The sequence below is a fragment of the Mesitornis unicolor genome, unplaced genomic scaffold, assembly GCF_000695765.1.
Source record: "Mesitornis unicolor isolate BGI_N332 unplaced genomic scaffold, ASM69576v1 scaffold17921, whole genome shotgun sequence".
Lineage (NCBI taxonomy): Eukaryota > Metazoa > Chordata > Aves > Mesitornithiformes > Mesitornithidae > Mesitornis > Mesitornis unicolor.
Genome location: NW_010165988.1, coordinates 1 through 16,114, shown reverse-complemented (window position 1 = coordinate 16,114; position 16,114 = coordinate 1). Strand labels below are relative to the sequence as shown.

At 44.0% G+C, this 16,114-nt stretch overlaps 1 protein-coding gene across 1 annotated transcript in view; it reads left to right on the top strand.

Annotated features, from left to right (window-relative positions):
• LOC104548720 (sn1-specific diacylglycerol lipase alpha) overlaps positions 1 to 13,700 on the top strand; it is a gene marked incomplete at its 3' end in the record, with an annotated part of 15,920 nt that extends 2,220 nt beyond the window's left edge. The window contains exons 3-11 of the mRNA XM_010194819.1: positions 1,021 to 1,122; positions 1,722 to 1,860; positions 5,235 to 5,322; positions 9,471 to 9,605; positions 10,307 to 10,384; positions 11,617 to 11,741; positions 12,912 to 13,068; positions 13,393 to 13,476; positions 13,608 to 13,700. Coding sequence (XP_010193121.1) covers positions 1,021 to 1,122; positions 1,722 to 1,860; positions 5,235 to 5,322; positions 9,471 to 9,605; positions 10,307 to 10,384; positions 11,617 to 11,741; positions 12,912 to 13,068; positions 13,393 to 13,476; positions 13,608 to 13,700 — 1,001 coding nt within the window. The remainder of the gene's footprint in view (positions 1 to 1,020; positions 1,123 to 1,721; positions 1,861 to 5,234; positions 5,323 to 9,470; positions 9,606 to 10,306; positions 10,385 to 11,616; positions 11,742 to 12,911; positions 13,069 to 13,392; positions 13,477 to 13,607) is intronic.
• Positions 13,701 to 16,114: the final 2,414 nt, after the last annotated feature.

Genomic DNA, 16,114 nt, shown 5'->3' with positions numbered 1-16,114 from the left:
GGAAAGAGTTCCAATATGAACACAGAAAAATCTTATCTATGCTCCTGCTGCTCCTGCCCCGCAGCCGTTAACCTCAGAGCCAGAGACAAGCCAAGGTAGGCAAAACCTAGCTCAGTTTAAGAAGGTAAGGCTGGTCAGGAACCTGCTCCAGCCCTGGTTCCTTGCCCACTGCTGTTGAAAACGATTTGCTGTGTAACTCTTTGAGCTGGTCTTTCAAGGCTAGTGAGAGTCTGCAGTGAGCCACTTACAGGAAGATACTGTGCCAGCAGGTAGATAAGGATGGTTAGTTGGCTAATCTGGAATGTGGGTTTAGACTCAGCTCCACCACAGGGTTGCTAGGCATTACTAAGCAAGCTATTTACCCTCTCCGTTCCTCATTGCTCACCTGTTCTTTGGGGTTGTAAGGTGAGGATAGGCACTTCAGAGCGGTGTTTCCCAACTTTTTTGTTCCAGGGAGCCACCGTCAGCCCCCAGTTTCTTGTTCATTACCAGGGTAGAATGCAAAACTGAGGAGTCAGTAAATGACTACCTAAGGACTGTGTCCTGGGAGCTATTACTGGAAAGGGCAGAGGAGCTGGGAGCATTTGCTAAGTGTAGTAAGCAGGATTAATCCTGGATAACACGCTACTATTTATTTCGGATCTTTGAATCAGACCAGCTGTCTGAGGTGGTTAAGACCTAGGTACTGTTACGTGACAAGGGAGCCTTTCCCTTCTCGTGGGTGGAAGGTAGGGCTAGCTGATTCACACCTCTGATACAGCCAAGGGCACTGACAGCTCTGTGTGCACGTGGTCCTCGTGTCGTTTAGCAGTAGTTAGAATTAAGCACACATTACATTTTTGGTTCATTTTCTTGAATATCACCTTCCAAAGCATTGGGACTCAGTCCTGTAGTCACTTTTCTATGCAACCATCTTGCTAAAGAAACTGTCTTTGCATTTCCTCTCTGGAAGATGGGGAGAGGCAGTTGTTAATCCTTAGGGAGATGCTGCTGCTATCCCTTGTGTTCCTTTTGTTTCAGCGATCTTGGTGATTGAGTTTGTGTATGCTATTGTGGGCATCGTTTGGCTAACACAGTACTACGCTTCCTGCAATGATATCACAGCAAAGAGTGTCACTTTGGGTATGTATTTGGAATGTGGTTTGTGTGTGTTCTTGTGTATGTGCAGACATCGTCTTGCCTTGGAGAGCTAATTCATTCGTGCATGTGGGGATTGACTGTTGGAAGTGGATTGTAGCTGTAAATGTGGTACTTGTTCTCCTGAGACATTATTGCTCAGAACAGTTGTTCTATTCATTTGTTTGTGCTGTCTGCACTGAGGCAAGAATTCATGTTCCCATGGAAGGGTCTGGCTGGGGAATCTGTAAGACCTGGTTCCCCTTCCTCAGTTCAAAATGGCCTTACTGTTTCCCTGGAACTCCTTTTCAGTCTCAGCCAGTCTCCTGGGTGGGGGGTGATGCCATTGTTGCAGTCCCCGTAGATTCTCAGTGCGTATTTAATGGCCTGCTACATGGGCGGTCTCCTAAAACAGCTGGAAAATCTAGCTGTGGTTTACAGGATTTTCCAGAGGGTTTCCTTTTGCTGCAGCTGGCTGCAAGATTATTTGGGGTAGCTTTCTCAGTCCTGCAGCAATGGCAAGGGGGGTCAGATGTGTGTGGCGAAAAGCAGGAAGCGATGCTGCTGAGACTTATGGGCAGAGCACCTGACTTCTTTCTTTGCAGGAATGGTGGTGTGCAACTGGGTTGTCATCCTGAGCGTCTGCATCACTGTCCTGTGCGTCTTCGACCCGACAGGCCGGACCTTTGTCAAACTACGCGCCACGAAGCGGAGACAGCGCAACCTGAGGACGTACAACCTGCGGTAATGCAGCGTTTCTGGAAGGGTGCCCTGCTTTTCTCAGTTTTTGACATTCTCCTTGCCTTGCTTCAGGGAGCATTCAGCTTCAGGCATTGCTTCCCTTTGCTGTTGACGGTGATTTTGGAAGAGTACAGCTCAGACTGTCAGGTGCTGTGTGTGGGCATCTGTATCCAAAGGAGGCAAAGCAACGCAGTATCTGGTGTTAGTCACTGGATTTGTGAAGCCTTACAAGCCCTTTGAGCCAGCACTGACCACAGCAGCTTATTTATCCATCCTGTAGCAGTGTTTGGCCTGGTAAAGGTGAGGCAGGACTTGGATTTTGCTTAGGTTGAGTTAGCATCTTCTTCCAAAGCCCCTTTCTTCCTTTATTTTTATCTTCAAAATACAAACTTTTGACCCGAGGTTTCTTGTATTTAGTCTTGGCCAGGAAGCAGCTTCTTTTGTGTTGGCAGTCAGATCTTTTAATTAAGAATTGATTGCATCTTTGAGCTACCCAGATGGGTACATGAAAGCTTTTTTTCACCAAGCGAGGCATTTTTCAGAAGTTTTTTCCCAGTAGCGGGACAACACAAACAGGCTTTGTTTTCTTATGCCATCTTGACATATGCAACTGTCAGCAAGGAATGTGGCTTTGTAGGACTCGAGGGCATTAGGCTTAGAATGCTGAAAAACAAGGCTTTTAAAAAATACTCTGCAGATTTTGCATTTCTCATTGGAAATGTATGTTCAAGGGATGTTCTGAATACATGTTCTTCCAACGTCCTGACTTGGGATCCTTCAGGTTTTCTTTTTGTGCAAAAACCAAACTTTTCTAAGGACCACACAGCAGGTTTTGTTTGAAGGAGCATATTTTTTTTTACTGCAGAATGCAAGACATTCTTCCTAACCTTTCCAGTACGTTACTAACACTGGCCTTGACTATTTGGAGTTAGTGCCTCATTAACCTTACGTGTGTGATTGCTGCATTGGGATCAGGGCATTCCCAGAGACATCGGGATGAGAAGCTATGATGACACCGTGGATCTTCTGCCCTTCACTACATCAGACCTGTTTGGCTCAGTGCGTTCTTCTTCTGAAGGGAAACGGAGTGCCACGAATTGCAAAGTTTTATTTGCCAGAGAACTTAATTTTGGGGTTTGTTTTTGATGTACTTTTATCTCCCCTGGGAGAAGTTTTGAGATCCCAGGCAACTGAGTGAAGGTATTTATCCCTTGGGCCACGGCCAGGTTTTTTGCTCCAGGCCTGTAACATTTTCGGAGAGCTTGTGCCTGCTGTTTGCAGATTTCCACTCTAGAAAGGAAGTGTTAGCAGTTGTTAACAAGCAAAATGCTGTGGGCTATAATGTGAAAGCGAAACATAAAAAGTTACTATGTGTTCACTACTGAAGCAGTTGTTTTCAAACAATATATTTTTAAATTCTCCACTTGCAAAAGCACTCCTTTTCAAAGAATACATTATGAAATTCTCCGCCTGTTTCTGGATTGTGATCTTGTAAGTTGAGGAGGGCCAGCCATTCTGACTGAAATCCCTGTCTGCAGTGATACTTGCCCTCTGATGTACACCAGTAATGTGGCCTTTTTATTATGCTTAACCGGAGGTGTATTTCCTCTCTCTCAACTCATTAAAAAAACTCTATTTGTTTGTCACATTAAGGAGGTGTGGCACTTTGGCTTTCTTGTTGTGATACACTGTTGTAGCTATTGGACTCCGTTACACAGTGATTTTCCTTTAGCAGTGGCATCGTGATGTGTGTGGGCTTTTATGTTCTTGCAGAGCTAAGAAAATAAAACAACAAAACAAAAGGCTCGGCTAATTGTGCCAAGGCCTTTCTAAGAAACTTGCTTTAGAGCCCATACTAAACATGTGGAAGTTCAGTGTTAGTAAGAAGGAATTTAGGAAAAGTTGGAGTGAAATAGCTCAGATCGCTCTTGCTTGTTAAACCCCCGCAGTGAAGTTGTGAAGTTCTTTGCATTGCTGCCCGAGTCCTTTGGCATTTGGTGGAGCAAGCTTAGTGCTGCCAGCTCTGACTTTGGACACTTGAATTCCCGTTCCTCTTTTGGAGTCTTTCTTGGAGGTTATGGGTAGTTGTTCTGAAATGCTCAGGCATGAGTTGACGGTCCCTGCAGGATCTGCTTCTTCTGTTGCAGGCAAACTTGCCTTTACCAGCATCTTTTAATTCCAGCTGCAGCCCACTTTCTGTGCTTGGGTTTTTCCTCATGTGATCACCTGCCAGATAATAGAAGTGGTCTTTTGTGATTGCTCTGACCTGTGCTGAGTTAGTCTGTGTTCACATTAAAAAAAGACCCTGCATTAGAGGAGCTGTGGACTTTATCATATAGGTAGCATGGCCCTTTGGTACAGAACCACACAGACACCCGCTTGAACGCCACTAAGTCTGACTTGATCTAAGGATTGTTTGCAGGTATGCCTGTCAAAAATAAGGCACTGTCACCCTGCAAAACGTAGGAACTAGGACAAGCTCACAACAGTGGAGTGAACTCAGCGATAGTTAATTTTAAGTAGGGTTGTCCAATTAGCTAATTTTGAAGCTGAAATGGAAATGTCATATAAACCAAATGTGGGTTGAGCTAAACCTTCTGTATTTAGCCTTAACCTTTCCTAAATTGAAAGAGAACCTTTAGCTTGCTTTCCTTTTATATTAGATTCCAGTTATGCACCATACTTGAATAAAGAGTACAAATTGTTTTAGTTCTCAGGCTGCATTATGTTTAATAAGTATATTTTTCCAAATAAGCTATTTATTGGAAAAAAATTGCACAGCTCCTCTCATACTAAGTGCTCAGGGTCCTCTGTACCATTCGCACCCCTTGGCCCCGAGACAGAATTTTCATCCTGAGTGGTAGTACATCCTGGCACATGATGCAGCTGCTGAGTTACCAGTAGACCCTCCTTCCATCCAGAGCACCGGTTGCTCTTGGACATCCTGCTTCAGCAGGTACCATAGAACAACAGCAGCTTCATTGTGGCCATCCCATTCAGGCAGGACACCACGAATATAAATACGGAGGCTTGGTCCTGCATTGTGGCCATCCCATTCAGGCAGGACACCATGAATATAAATACAGAGGCTTGGTCCTAGTCAGAACAGCTAGATTATTGACCTTCCTGTCCTATAATATGAGATGAGTTGTTAATCTGTTACAGCTAGATTATTGACCTTCCTGTCCTATAAAATGAGATGAGTTGTTAACCTGTATGTGGTCTCCTTGTCTAGACAAAGACCAGGATAAATATAAGAATATGGTTTAGCACCAGTGATGGTGTAGGCTGTGGGACTTTGTATTGGATCCTACTCTCTGTGTGCAGTCGTGGTGTTCTGCCTGTCCTCATGTGCATACTCTACCCTTTATTTATAGACACCGCCTGGAAGAAGGGCAAGCCAGCAGCTGGACACGCAGACTCAAAGTTTTTCTTTGCTGCACACGGACAAAAGACTCTCAGTCGGTAGGTACCACGTCTCCTGTCAGAGAGCGAGCTACGTGTATGTCTGATGATACGTGGGACTCAGCGGAGTCCAGCAGTGTGGGATTCCTCTATCAAACCTGGACAATGTGTGTCTCATTTCACTGTGAGTGTTCTTTGAGATCTGGAGGCACAAGTAGTCCAGTCAGCCTTGACAGTAGTGCATGCAATGACTGGAAATGCCTTTCAAGAATCAGCAAGCTGAGCTGCCCTCAGAATGAGCGAATTAGCAGGCTTGAAATTTTGCTGCGTACTGGTTCCTTTTCCTTCCTTTCAGCCCAAGTAGCCTGAATGAGCACTTGCGTTTCTGCAGGAGGATACCTGGGTATTCCATGCAGAAACAGAAGCTGGTGTTTCCCTCTAGATGCTGATGGAAGTAGGGCAGGTGTCTTTCAAAATGACTAGTCTTAACCCTCTGGTTTTCAGTATTGCAGTTGGTAGCACTGAAAAGTAACGTTGTCAATCTTAAACTCTTCTCTTGAAGTTGTGCTTTACCTTGCTGTTGCAGTGAACTGGGATGATAATTTTAAGTTAAGACATCAGTAGAAAAAATACATGTTTTCACTATGTTTAGGTTCAACATTTGACAGTACTTTGGTCAGCTTCAGTTTCCTGTTATCAGCCAGTTTGCTTAGGCGGTTTCTCCTTTTGTTTGTATCAGTCTCGTGTACTTAAAAAAGGAGAGAGACCTCTTTGAAAACAAGAAAATGTAAACCTGTGCAAATCAGCAAAGTAATGCTTCTGGATTACTAACAGCCAAAAACTACTACTTAATCCATAAATTCACATGAAGGTCACTAGTTTGCAGTTTTCATGTGCTACAGTTGGGATTTTATTTTAGTGTTATCTATAATAGGGAAGAACACCAGGCTTGATACTGCTTCCCCAAAAGTTTGCAGTTCGTTCTTACTAGAAGCAGTTGGGAGTGGGTTTTCAACAGTACTCCTGAGGACCTGCTGCAGAGGTGACTACTAAGGTGGAAAATTTTGCTGATGATTTGCAGTATTTAATGTGGTCAGAACTATGAGTATTTGAGGACACTCGAAAGACCAAGAAGAACCAGGGAATTGTTATCAAAGATAGAAGAAAGTCGTGAAGAAATATGAAGAAACAGTTTAAATTACTTCCATACGCTGGGCTCTGAATTAGTTACAGCCTCGCAGGAGAAGAGCTAGGAGTTATCAAGGACACTTCAATGAAGACATCAGTGCACAGCAGTGGCCAAAAAATCAGAAAAAAACCATTTAGTTTCAGTAGAAGGGCATAGAAAATGACAGGGAAAACACCAAGGGACCGACCACATCAGTGATGTCCTCGCTAAATATAGCCTGCTGTTTGGTCTCCTAAAAGATGCAGCAGAAAAAGGAGCGTATTTGAGGAGATATGAACTTGTATAGGAAGAGAAATGAGACTGGGATTTTAACCTCCAAAGGGAAAAGCATAATAAGATGAAGAGTTGTGTAAGAATAATGGAGAGTCAGGTGAAGGCTACTGGAACATTTGTTCAACACAGATGGCAACCAATATGAATTAGATTAAAAGGGTTTGTTGGTAAGTGCTGTGCAGTTATTCTCAGGGTGCAGTTTCCAAAGTGTGGACGGCTGCAGGTACTGTGATAGCCCTTTTGCAGAAATCCAGCACCCTGTACTGGCACGCTGATCCTCCCAGTGACACGCTCCTGCAGTACTGGATGAAATGCCACCGTGTTCCCAGGGAATGTCCCAACCCCAACCTGCTGTCCCACTGAGCAGTCACAGCCCAGGACTGCCAGCTCTCACAGATCATCTGCTGGAGCTGCTTAGGAAAACCCTTCTGGCAAACCAAAACAGGACAAGCTTTGTGTCATGGCAGCTCAAACAGCAGCATTTCCTTGAGGGTTATTTGCTGCTCCTCCGCTTCCCTGTGCTACCGCAGCAGAGGCACCTTCCCTTTCCCCCTTGACAGCACAACCAGGTCACCTTGCCCAGGTATCCAGAGATGCTTGTCCTTAGGATGCAGCATGGGCGCTGCAGCCGGGGTCAGGAGCCCTGAGAGGCACCCGAATGGCCTGATTTCTGAACAACTCTATTTTATTCAGGAATGCAGAATATTTCATTCCATGTTAAGCTTTTTTAAACAGAACTATTTGGTTGGTTGGTTGGTTTTGGGTTTTTTTTAGTTCAGGATAAAAGCAGATACCAGAATCCTCAAATTTCATGTGCTATTGAATTTCTGTTTTACATTCAGCTTGAGCAATTTCCAGGCTCTTTTCTTTGCAGAAACAAGCTCTGACTTTGTGTGTCCTGGCATGACAGCATGTGGAATGAATGTGCATGGAATGGGTCAGAAATGAATCCCTTGCTGTCTCTCCCAGTCTTCATGGAAATCTGTGGTAGCAGAGGATCATCGTCCTCTAGACCGGAAAATATTTTTCCAGAGTGTACGTGGCATTGGGGCAAGAATCTGTTCTTATGGATTTGGAGTGAAGTCTCCACCAGCTCTGCCAGCCCCAGAGCCTGTAGGCTTTTTATTGAAACACTACAATAAATCCTACAATATAATATCAGGTGCTCCAGCAAAAGCTCTTCCTTCAGAGCAGAACATACATGTTGAAATTCCATTACTGCCTTTTACTTTGGTCAGAGTATTAAGAGGTGTTTTTGTCACTTTGGGTTAACAGCTCTCCATCATATTTTACTTCGGGGCTGTTTGCATTTCTTGTAAGCTTATAGGAACGATGCTAAGATTTATGGGGTCAGTACTTCAAGGATACTGCAGTTGTGATGTTGCCGAGGTTAATGCCAGTCCATTTGCTCTTCAGAGGCACAGCTGGCATGGAAACCCGCGCAGTTGGCACCTGAAGCCTTGTTCTTAATGGTGATTTAACTTGCTTTTGTAGGCAAGTGAAAAATGATAGAAAGTAATCTTGCACTCCAGGAGTTTGTCAGAGATAAAATAACGTAGGTCATTTCCTGCAAGACTGCTAGGGAGAGAAGGGATTAACTTTCTTGCCTGTCAAAGAAGAGAGATGGAGAGATCCTGTCCTGAAGACCAGCCTTTCTTCAAGTGCATGGTTCAGGCTTTCTGCAGACAGGACTGCAGTCACATGGCTTTAGGTGCTGAGTGAAGGATGCTATGAAAATACAAGCTAAAAGTTCAGGATAAGGCTGTGACAGACCGTGGTAGGAAAGGTTTAGTACTGGCAGGAGTCAAAATACTGACTGTTTGTGTACTACAGCACTGTCTCAGTCCCACTTTTTGTTCATCCAGCCTCTTGAGTCAGGTCACTTCCACTTCTCTCCCTCCTGTGGTGTCTTCCTTTATTGGGTTTGATCACCTTGTCTTCAGGAACTCTGCATTTAATGGCTCAGATCTTTTCCCAGGTTTTCCTTTTCAGGCCCTTTTGCTTGGGTGTAGTCAAAGGTAAACCTGGAAAAGCCTGGTAAATTGGTCAGCTCCTCCAGTACCAAGAGCTGCCGTATGTAACTGCTGCTTATTGTGATTAACTCCTTGAAATCACGTAGCAAAGAACGTGATGGTGAACAGTGAGCAGCTACAGAGACTGTTCAGTGGCAGGATTCAAAAGCTGTCACTTTCTCCATGACATGCCTGAAATGGTGAGGTCTGGGGTAAGTATGGGCGGAATTATCCCAAGACAGAGTTACAGAACTGAAGAGCCTGTTAAACAGAACAAAATCAATGCTTTTCTTTTTTACTTTTTCCCCCTGAGTAGCCTTTGTTCAAATGAAGTTGCTCCTGAGGAGAGAGGATAATTCTGAGATGACGCTGGATTGGGAACTGGTTCTCATCTTACTTCCTCTGTCTTACTTCCAACATGAGATGAAAATGTCTTCTTCTGCCCTTATGTATGTTTTGATATTGAGGTGGTCTGCTTACCCACACATAAACACCCAGCATAGTACCAATTCAGTCTCAGCTGAAGCCTCTGAATGTGACTATGTAAAAGAAGAGATATTAATATGATTAGACCAGATATGGTGTTCCCTGAAGGAATCTCGTGGATGTTTTGGAAAGAGAGCTACAGAAATGAGGCCATTGCTGCCGCATTGGTGTTCATTCTGTGTCCTGTTTTGAGACTCCCCACACCTAAACTCCTCCTCCTAAACTCTTCTCTCCCTGGATTTTTGCAGGACGCCTACTCTGAAATCGCCTACCTTTTTGCTGAGTTTTTCCGAGACCTTGACATCGTCCCATCTGACATCATTGCAGGACTGGTTCTTCTGCGCCAACGGCAGCGGGCAAAGCGCAATGCTGTGCTGGATGAGGTGGGTGGAGGGGGCATGATGCTGTGCATGGAGGTGGTGGGCATCTCACTTGGCCTCTGACTTAACCTGCTGCTCTCGTGACTCATCGTGTGAGAACCGCATGACTCTGCCCACCTTGTTTCTGTTGTGTGATGGGCCATTGCCAGTCACCGAGCTGTAAAATAAAAGCACTAGTTTTTTCAGCAGCTATTTCTGAGACTCCCAAAGGGCCCAATTGACACTGAGTCAAGCTTGTGAAACCTGTCGTCTTTTCTAGACAGGTGAAACATACAGATTTAGCTCTTGACCCCAAATGGGCAACTGCCTTGAAGGAGGTGGTAGGTACTTGAAAGTGAATGAGAAGACTACTCCTCCTATATAGTGATGCGGAGAAGACTCCAGCATCTGGGTAGAGCTGCAGGAGAAACTTTAGAGAGTAATTCCTGAATTCCCAAACCATTACTGGCATTAAGATTTGTGGATTGTCAACCCAGTAGAAAATAGTTTGGTTGTTGGTTTGGTTTTTTCCTGGAGGTGGGGTTCAGACAGCAGTGGTCAAATCAGGCAGAAATAAGAACAGCAGGATTAGAACCAGTTGAAAAGACTGGTTGGGATACTTGGAAATATCTTGTCCCGGATTACATAGTGCTTTCTGTTTCTCAGGTGTAGATTTTGCCTTGGTGTCACAAAGAAGAACTTTTATTTGTGTTTGTGAATTACAGGCAAACAATGACATTTTAGCTTTTCTGTCTGGGATGCCAGTGACCAGGAACACAAAGTATCTGGATCTGAAAAATGCGGTAAGTCACTGGACTGTGATCTTGTAAACTGGCCATGCTTCCCTGTGTAGCCTATTTTCTTTTTCTTGGTGGCTTCTCTTACTCCTTTCTGTGCCTCTCTGCAATAATAATAATAAAAAAGACAAGTATAACAACAACACTTACTCTCTGGAGGTATTTTTGTCTTTAGATCACTTTTAAAGCATTATCTGTCTCCGCCTTCTGCTTTGTGGGAAGTGGCAGTATTTCTGCTCAGGGTGGGGGAAGGCAATGTGAGGTTTCTCCAGAACCCAGAGGTATGAGCTTAGCGCTGCATCCAGCAGCAAAGTGCAGAGCTCTGTTTGGAAGTACCACCAGCAGAGCTCATGGAGCCCAGCAGGCAGGGCTCCGTTGTGTTAAGGGCAGGGAGCTGCCTGGAGTGAGGTGGAGCCTGCCTTCCTTGGGCTGATTATCAGCAGTTCTCAGGATGGAAATGGCTGCAGCCTATTCTGTGTGAATTAAGCTTGGCTTTTCTCCTGGTGTGCTGCTGTTGCAGCCCTTCATTGGGCAAACTGTGTTCACTTCTCTTGATTAGATGATATCGCTGCAAGAGAGGTGAGACTGACCCAGTCCCAGTGTCTCTGATCCACTGATTCTGTGATGTAACCTGCTTGTGGCTGTGCTCTGCTGCGTTGTGTTTAACACTAACGTCCTGCTCGTGTTCAGCCTGTTTCTCCTTCTGAATAGGCATGTGGGGAGACATGTCAGCAGAGCTTATAGAAGACAGCACTGAGGCATGTGGCCCCAGACTGGCTTTATGGTCCTCTCTGTGCATCTTCATTATGGCCCGTGATTATGGGAAAGCAGAATATTTAGAAACCTCATTGTCTTGGGACTTAAATTAGTTTATCTTCTCAACTAGAGTAGGATGGGGCAAAACCCACAGAAGATGACCTTCCTTATGCAGCCAGGTGTTTGATGCAGAGGAGAATTTATCTACAACCAACTTTTAGTTTTGTTTTCTTCTCGGGAAAATAGGCATAGATATACTGAGCTGTTCTTGGGAGGGGGAGGATTTTCCCCAGCATAACCAGCTTGCTCTCCTGCAGTCACCTGAAAATGCTGACAGTGCTGTTCTGGTAGTGTTGATAGAGGTGGCTGATGCTCAGAAGGAGGAATGCGCATGTCTGACTATGATGGGAAAAGGGAAACAGTAGAAAAACTCACTGTCTAGAAGAGAATAAGGCCTTCAGCGAGTCTCTTGTCTCTTTCAGCAAGAGATGCAGCGGTACAAGGAGGTGTGTTACTACATGCTGTTTGCCCTGGCTGCCTATGGCTGGCCCATCTACCTGATGAGGAAGCCCACATGTGGACTCTGTCGCCTGGCCAGATCCTGCTCGTGAGTGGCCATCCTGTCTAGCACTCCTCCTCTTCTTCCCATTTCCCTCCTGTTCCTCCCAGACTTAGAATCCTCCTTTCTTTCATCACTTACCTCTCTTCATCACCCCTCTATTTATTCTTGTTCCTCTTCTCTTCCGCTTTTTTCCTCTTTTCTCTTCTCATGTTTTTTCTGTCCATCTCTCAGTAACTCTGTGCCTTCGTGCTCCAATGTCTTTCTCATCCGTCTCTTCCTTACAGTTGCTTATCTGCTTATTTAGTTAAATAAAGTAGGCTGTCCTGTGCTCCATCCTCTCAGGTACACTAAGGATTGTGCAGTTTGAACAGCGAGGAGAAAGAACTCATCTGGCACAAGTCTGCTTTCACACTGACTTAAAATAGCTGTCTCGGAGCTTAGAAATCAGATATATCGGCAAGCCCAGCTACGCAGGGAGCTGACATTTGGGTCTTTATTAACGCATTGGCAAGACTTGGCCAGAGTTTGGGCTGTATTCTCTCTGTCTGATTGGTTTTCTGCTGTGCTGTATAATGCTCACCTCACAGTAGCAGTGCTGTACTTCAGTACAGCATTGCATTGTTTTAAATATTTGCTTTCAGCTGCTATAATGCTGTCATCAGATTCTCATTGAGGCTGAGCTTTTTACACTTATATAGGCAACTTCTGTGCTGCACTTATTATGAGGAATATACTTCCTTTTGAGTACTTTTATTTGTGAAGTGTCTCATAAATGAAAGAAGGAAAAGAATATCTGCACTTCTGTTTTTGTTCTGGAATTATTCTAGCCCTGTTTTCTTTTTTGTTACAAATAGATCTAGTAAATGCTAGCCGCTTTGTGTGTTGAAGCAATGTAGGACTGTGCTATGAAGCATAGTATCCTTGGTGGAGAAATTCCAGCCCCACCGTGCATTGATTCCTTGGGGACTGGTTGCACTGTAGCTCTCTCTGGTGCTCAGAAAGGTAACTACATCTGATCCCAGTGCCCCTTTTTGATGCTGAAACATGAGTTATGTGCTGCTTTGTGCAAGAGCTACAAGTGAAGGAAATCACTGCTGTTGACATGAGGCCATGTGGCATGCAGGTCTGGCTTTCCCTTATCTCTAGGCGTTCCCCTCTAAAGCCAGTTTCTTCCATGTTCCTTGTTTCCTCAAAGCTGTTTTCTTCCTTCTGCAGATGCTGCTGCCTCTGTCCTTCACGTCCTCGCTACGCACCTAGTGTCACTATTGAAGAAGATAATTGCTGTGGCTGCAATGCCATTGCAATCCGGCGCCACTTCTTGGATGAGAACATGACCTCAGTGGACATTGTTTACACATCTTGTCACGATGCAGTAAGGAGAATTTGCAACCCCCTTCATATTTGGAGCGTGCTCCTAAGGCCCTTCCTAAAGGGATTTATGTGCTTCCAGGTGTAGTGGTACAAAGAAGGAAACTTAAGCCTTTTTCTGACCCTAGAGCTTCCCATCCTATCTCTCCATCAAGAGATTCTGCCACTTGAACAGAAATCTTTGCTACTGCCAAAAATCAGATCATTCAGAGGAGTCCTTACCCTTAAGGCATAACCTGTCAGGCTGCTCTGCCTCCTTTTCCCTGAGCAGGAGAATAATTAAACAGGAATGTCTCACCTGATTGTTACAGTAGTGGATCTTTTCCAGGTTTACGAAACGCCTTTCTATGTGGCTGTGGACCATGATAAGAAGAAGGTGGTTATTAGCATCCGAGGAACTCTGTCTCCAAAAGTAAGTGCACTGTGCGGTGGCCTCACGTACCCTTGGCCATCCTGGGAGACTTTTCAGGAGGGTCTGAGACCTTTCCTGACTTGCATGTGGTGTTTCACTGACCTGGAACACGGTGACTGCTTTTCTTCCAGGATGCCCTGACTGACCTGACTGGGGATGCAGAGCGCCTTCCAGTTGAGGGTCACCATGGAACGTGGCTGGGACACAAGGTGTGTAAAGGAAAACAAACCCAGAAGAAACTAACAAACAAACCCACTTCTTTTTCCAGTGTTTTGACTTTTTAATTCTAGGCCAAAAAAAAAAAAGTGGTCTTAATTGCTTGAGATATTTTTAAGAAAAGTGTTACATAATTGCAGTGAAATGGCTTTGAGATGTTAAAATAAAATCCTTAGTTGTAACAGTTAAAATCACTGTCTGTAATAAAAAACCCTCATACAATTAGTAAAAACCAAACTGTAAAAGGCATCTGTGGAGAACTTGAGCAGAATTATTGGAGTTATTGAAATCACTTTTTCTTCCAATGACCTTTTCAGACTTTGTAAACAAGTCCTGAGAATGCGTTTAAAATTCTGTTGCAACGAGTTAGACATTGAACCTCAGAAAAGGATACTGGCAGGACTTGCATCTGTGTAATTAGACGGATACTACGTGCCTGTGTTTGTGATCAGGACTGGGCTGACTAAATCAATTTACTATAGAGCTGACCTTTGCCCTAGTCCAGCAAAGTAATGACACACATGCCGAGTTTTAAGATTTATCAGAAGTTTGGCAGACACTCAAGATGTGGTGCCAGATTGGGAAAGAAAAATACAAACTGGAGGTTGTGCATGTTGGAAGGGACCGTAGCAACTGCTGGAAATGCTGCTGCTCAGGGACAGGAGATGCTGGTGATCATCTGGTCCCCTCAAGGGCAGGATGTAGAGCTTGTAACTCCTTGGGAACCATGAGCTCAGAGCTCTTGCTTCATTCATGATGTCCTGCCTGAATGCCAGACCTCTCCTCTGTGCTTTGATGCCCTGCGTTGGGAAGTAGAGCATTAGTAGCTGATAGATACTCAAATGCGTAACTGGGTATGGGTCTGGTAAAGAAGCAGTTACCCAAGGAAGTGTTGTCTGGATGCTGAGTGGTCTTCAAATCTCCCATAGCTGGTCTTGTTGCAAACAGTGTTGTGAACCTGCTGTTTGGCTAATGGGTATTTCCTTTGTTTCCCCCAAAATGAGAAAATTAATCAACCTGGCAATTACCCACGACGTGTTATGGAAACACAGATAGATGAGGTAGTATTTTGTCCCATAACTGATACTTGGCTATGTGAATCTTTATTATTTAACACTTCTGAAGCGTTGTGTCTGCTGTCAATGATATTGTCACTTGGTTTTGTACTAACTCATTTAGCTCAAAATGACTTTGCGCAATCAGCGTGATCAGCAGTTCAAACAACAAAAAGAAAGGTAAAAGGAAACCAAAGGGAAGCAAGGGGAATTTGTTCCATTTTTAATGTGCAGAAAAGCTAGTAATAGATCCTTGCAGAAGCTGGCTTTTCTTTTGATCTTTATGTGAAAGTATTCATATGCCAGTGACTTATATGAAACATTATCAGATAATTCCCTCTATTCTATATCAAGTTTTTATTTGGCCTTTGTGTTATTTCTTTTCTTTTATTGTTGCTAGTACAGAAATATAGCTTTATCTTGAGTTATTATCAGTATTAATCTTCAGACAATAATGTATTGTTGATTCCCGAGGGAAGCTAATGGAGATAATAGAATTTAAAAATGCCTGTCTTAATGCATTTTTAATGCCCAGAATTCAACTTTAATACAAAAATAAATGAAGAGTCTTGCTAACACATTTAATTTGGAGAAAAAGTACTTGGCCATTTGGGAGCTTCCTGTACGTTGTTTGATTTCTGTTATTTTTCTTGCTGATTCTGTCCCACATACCCAGCAGGCTGGCATGGCCTCTTATCTCCACCTGCGGAGCCCACCCGTCACTGTGCCTCACGCAGTGTCGATCAGACATCCTACAAATTAAAACTCTTGATGTTTACATGAGCCTTCTTATCACTCCACTGGTACCACAGCTGAAAGTGTTTGATTGCTTGGGTTGCTGTGAATGCCACTGCCTAAATAAACGTTAGGTCTTTGAGATATTTTGGGGCAAAAACCATAGCGGTAACTAAGGTTTATGGGTTAGCGTGCCAAAAAAAGAGAGGGGGTTTGTGACAATCCCTGGGAGAAATTAACTGGAAAAAAACTATCTAGCTTCACTATTTTTAAAATAAAATCTACTGACATTGTTAGAAAAGTTAATTGAAAAATAATCATAAGTCAAGGGTGTGAATCCATACTTAATTCTGTTGAACTTGTATGGCACAAAACTACTAATATGATGTTATGGAGGTTGGTTTCCTGGTGCAGAGCCAACCAGGATGACAAGAAGTAGCTGCTAGAAAGAAGCCCTGAAAGCTCAGCCATGATAACAGCGCTCACCAGTTTGATAGAACAGTCAATAACGGCGATAACTTCAAAGCTCTCTCCTCTACCAAACAGATCCCCTCTGTGGGTTTTCACACCCACAGTTCAAGTACCGCAGAGGAGTTTTGTGCCTTCAAACTGCAAAGCAATACAGAATATCT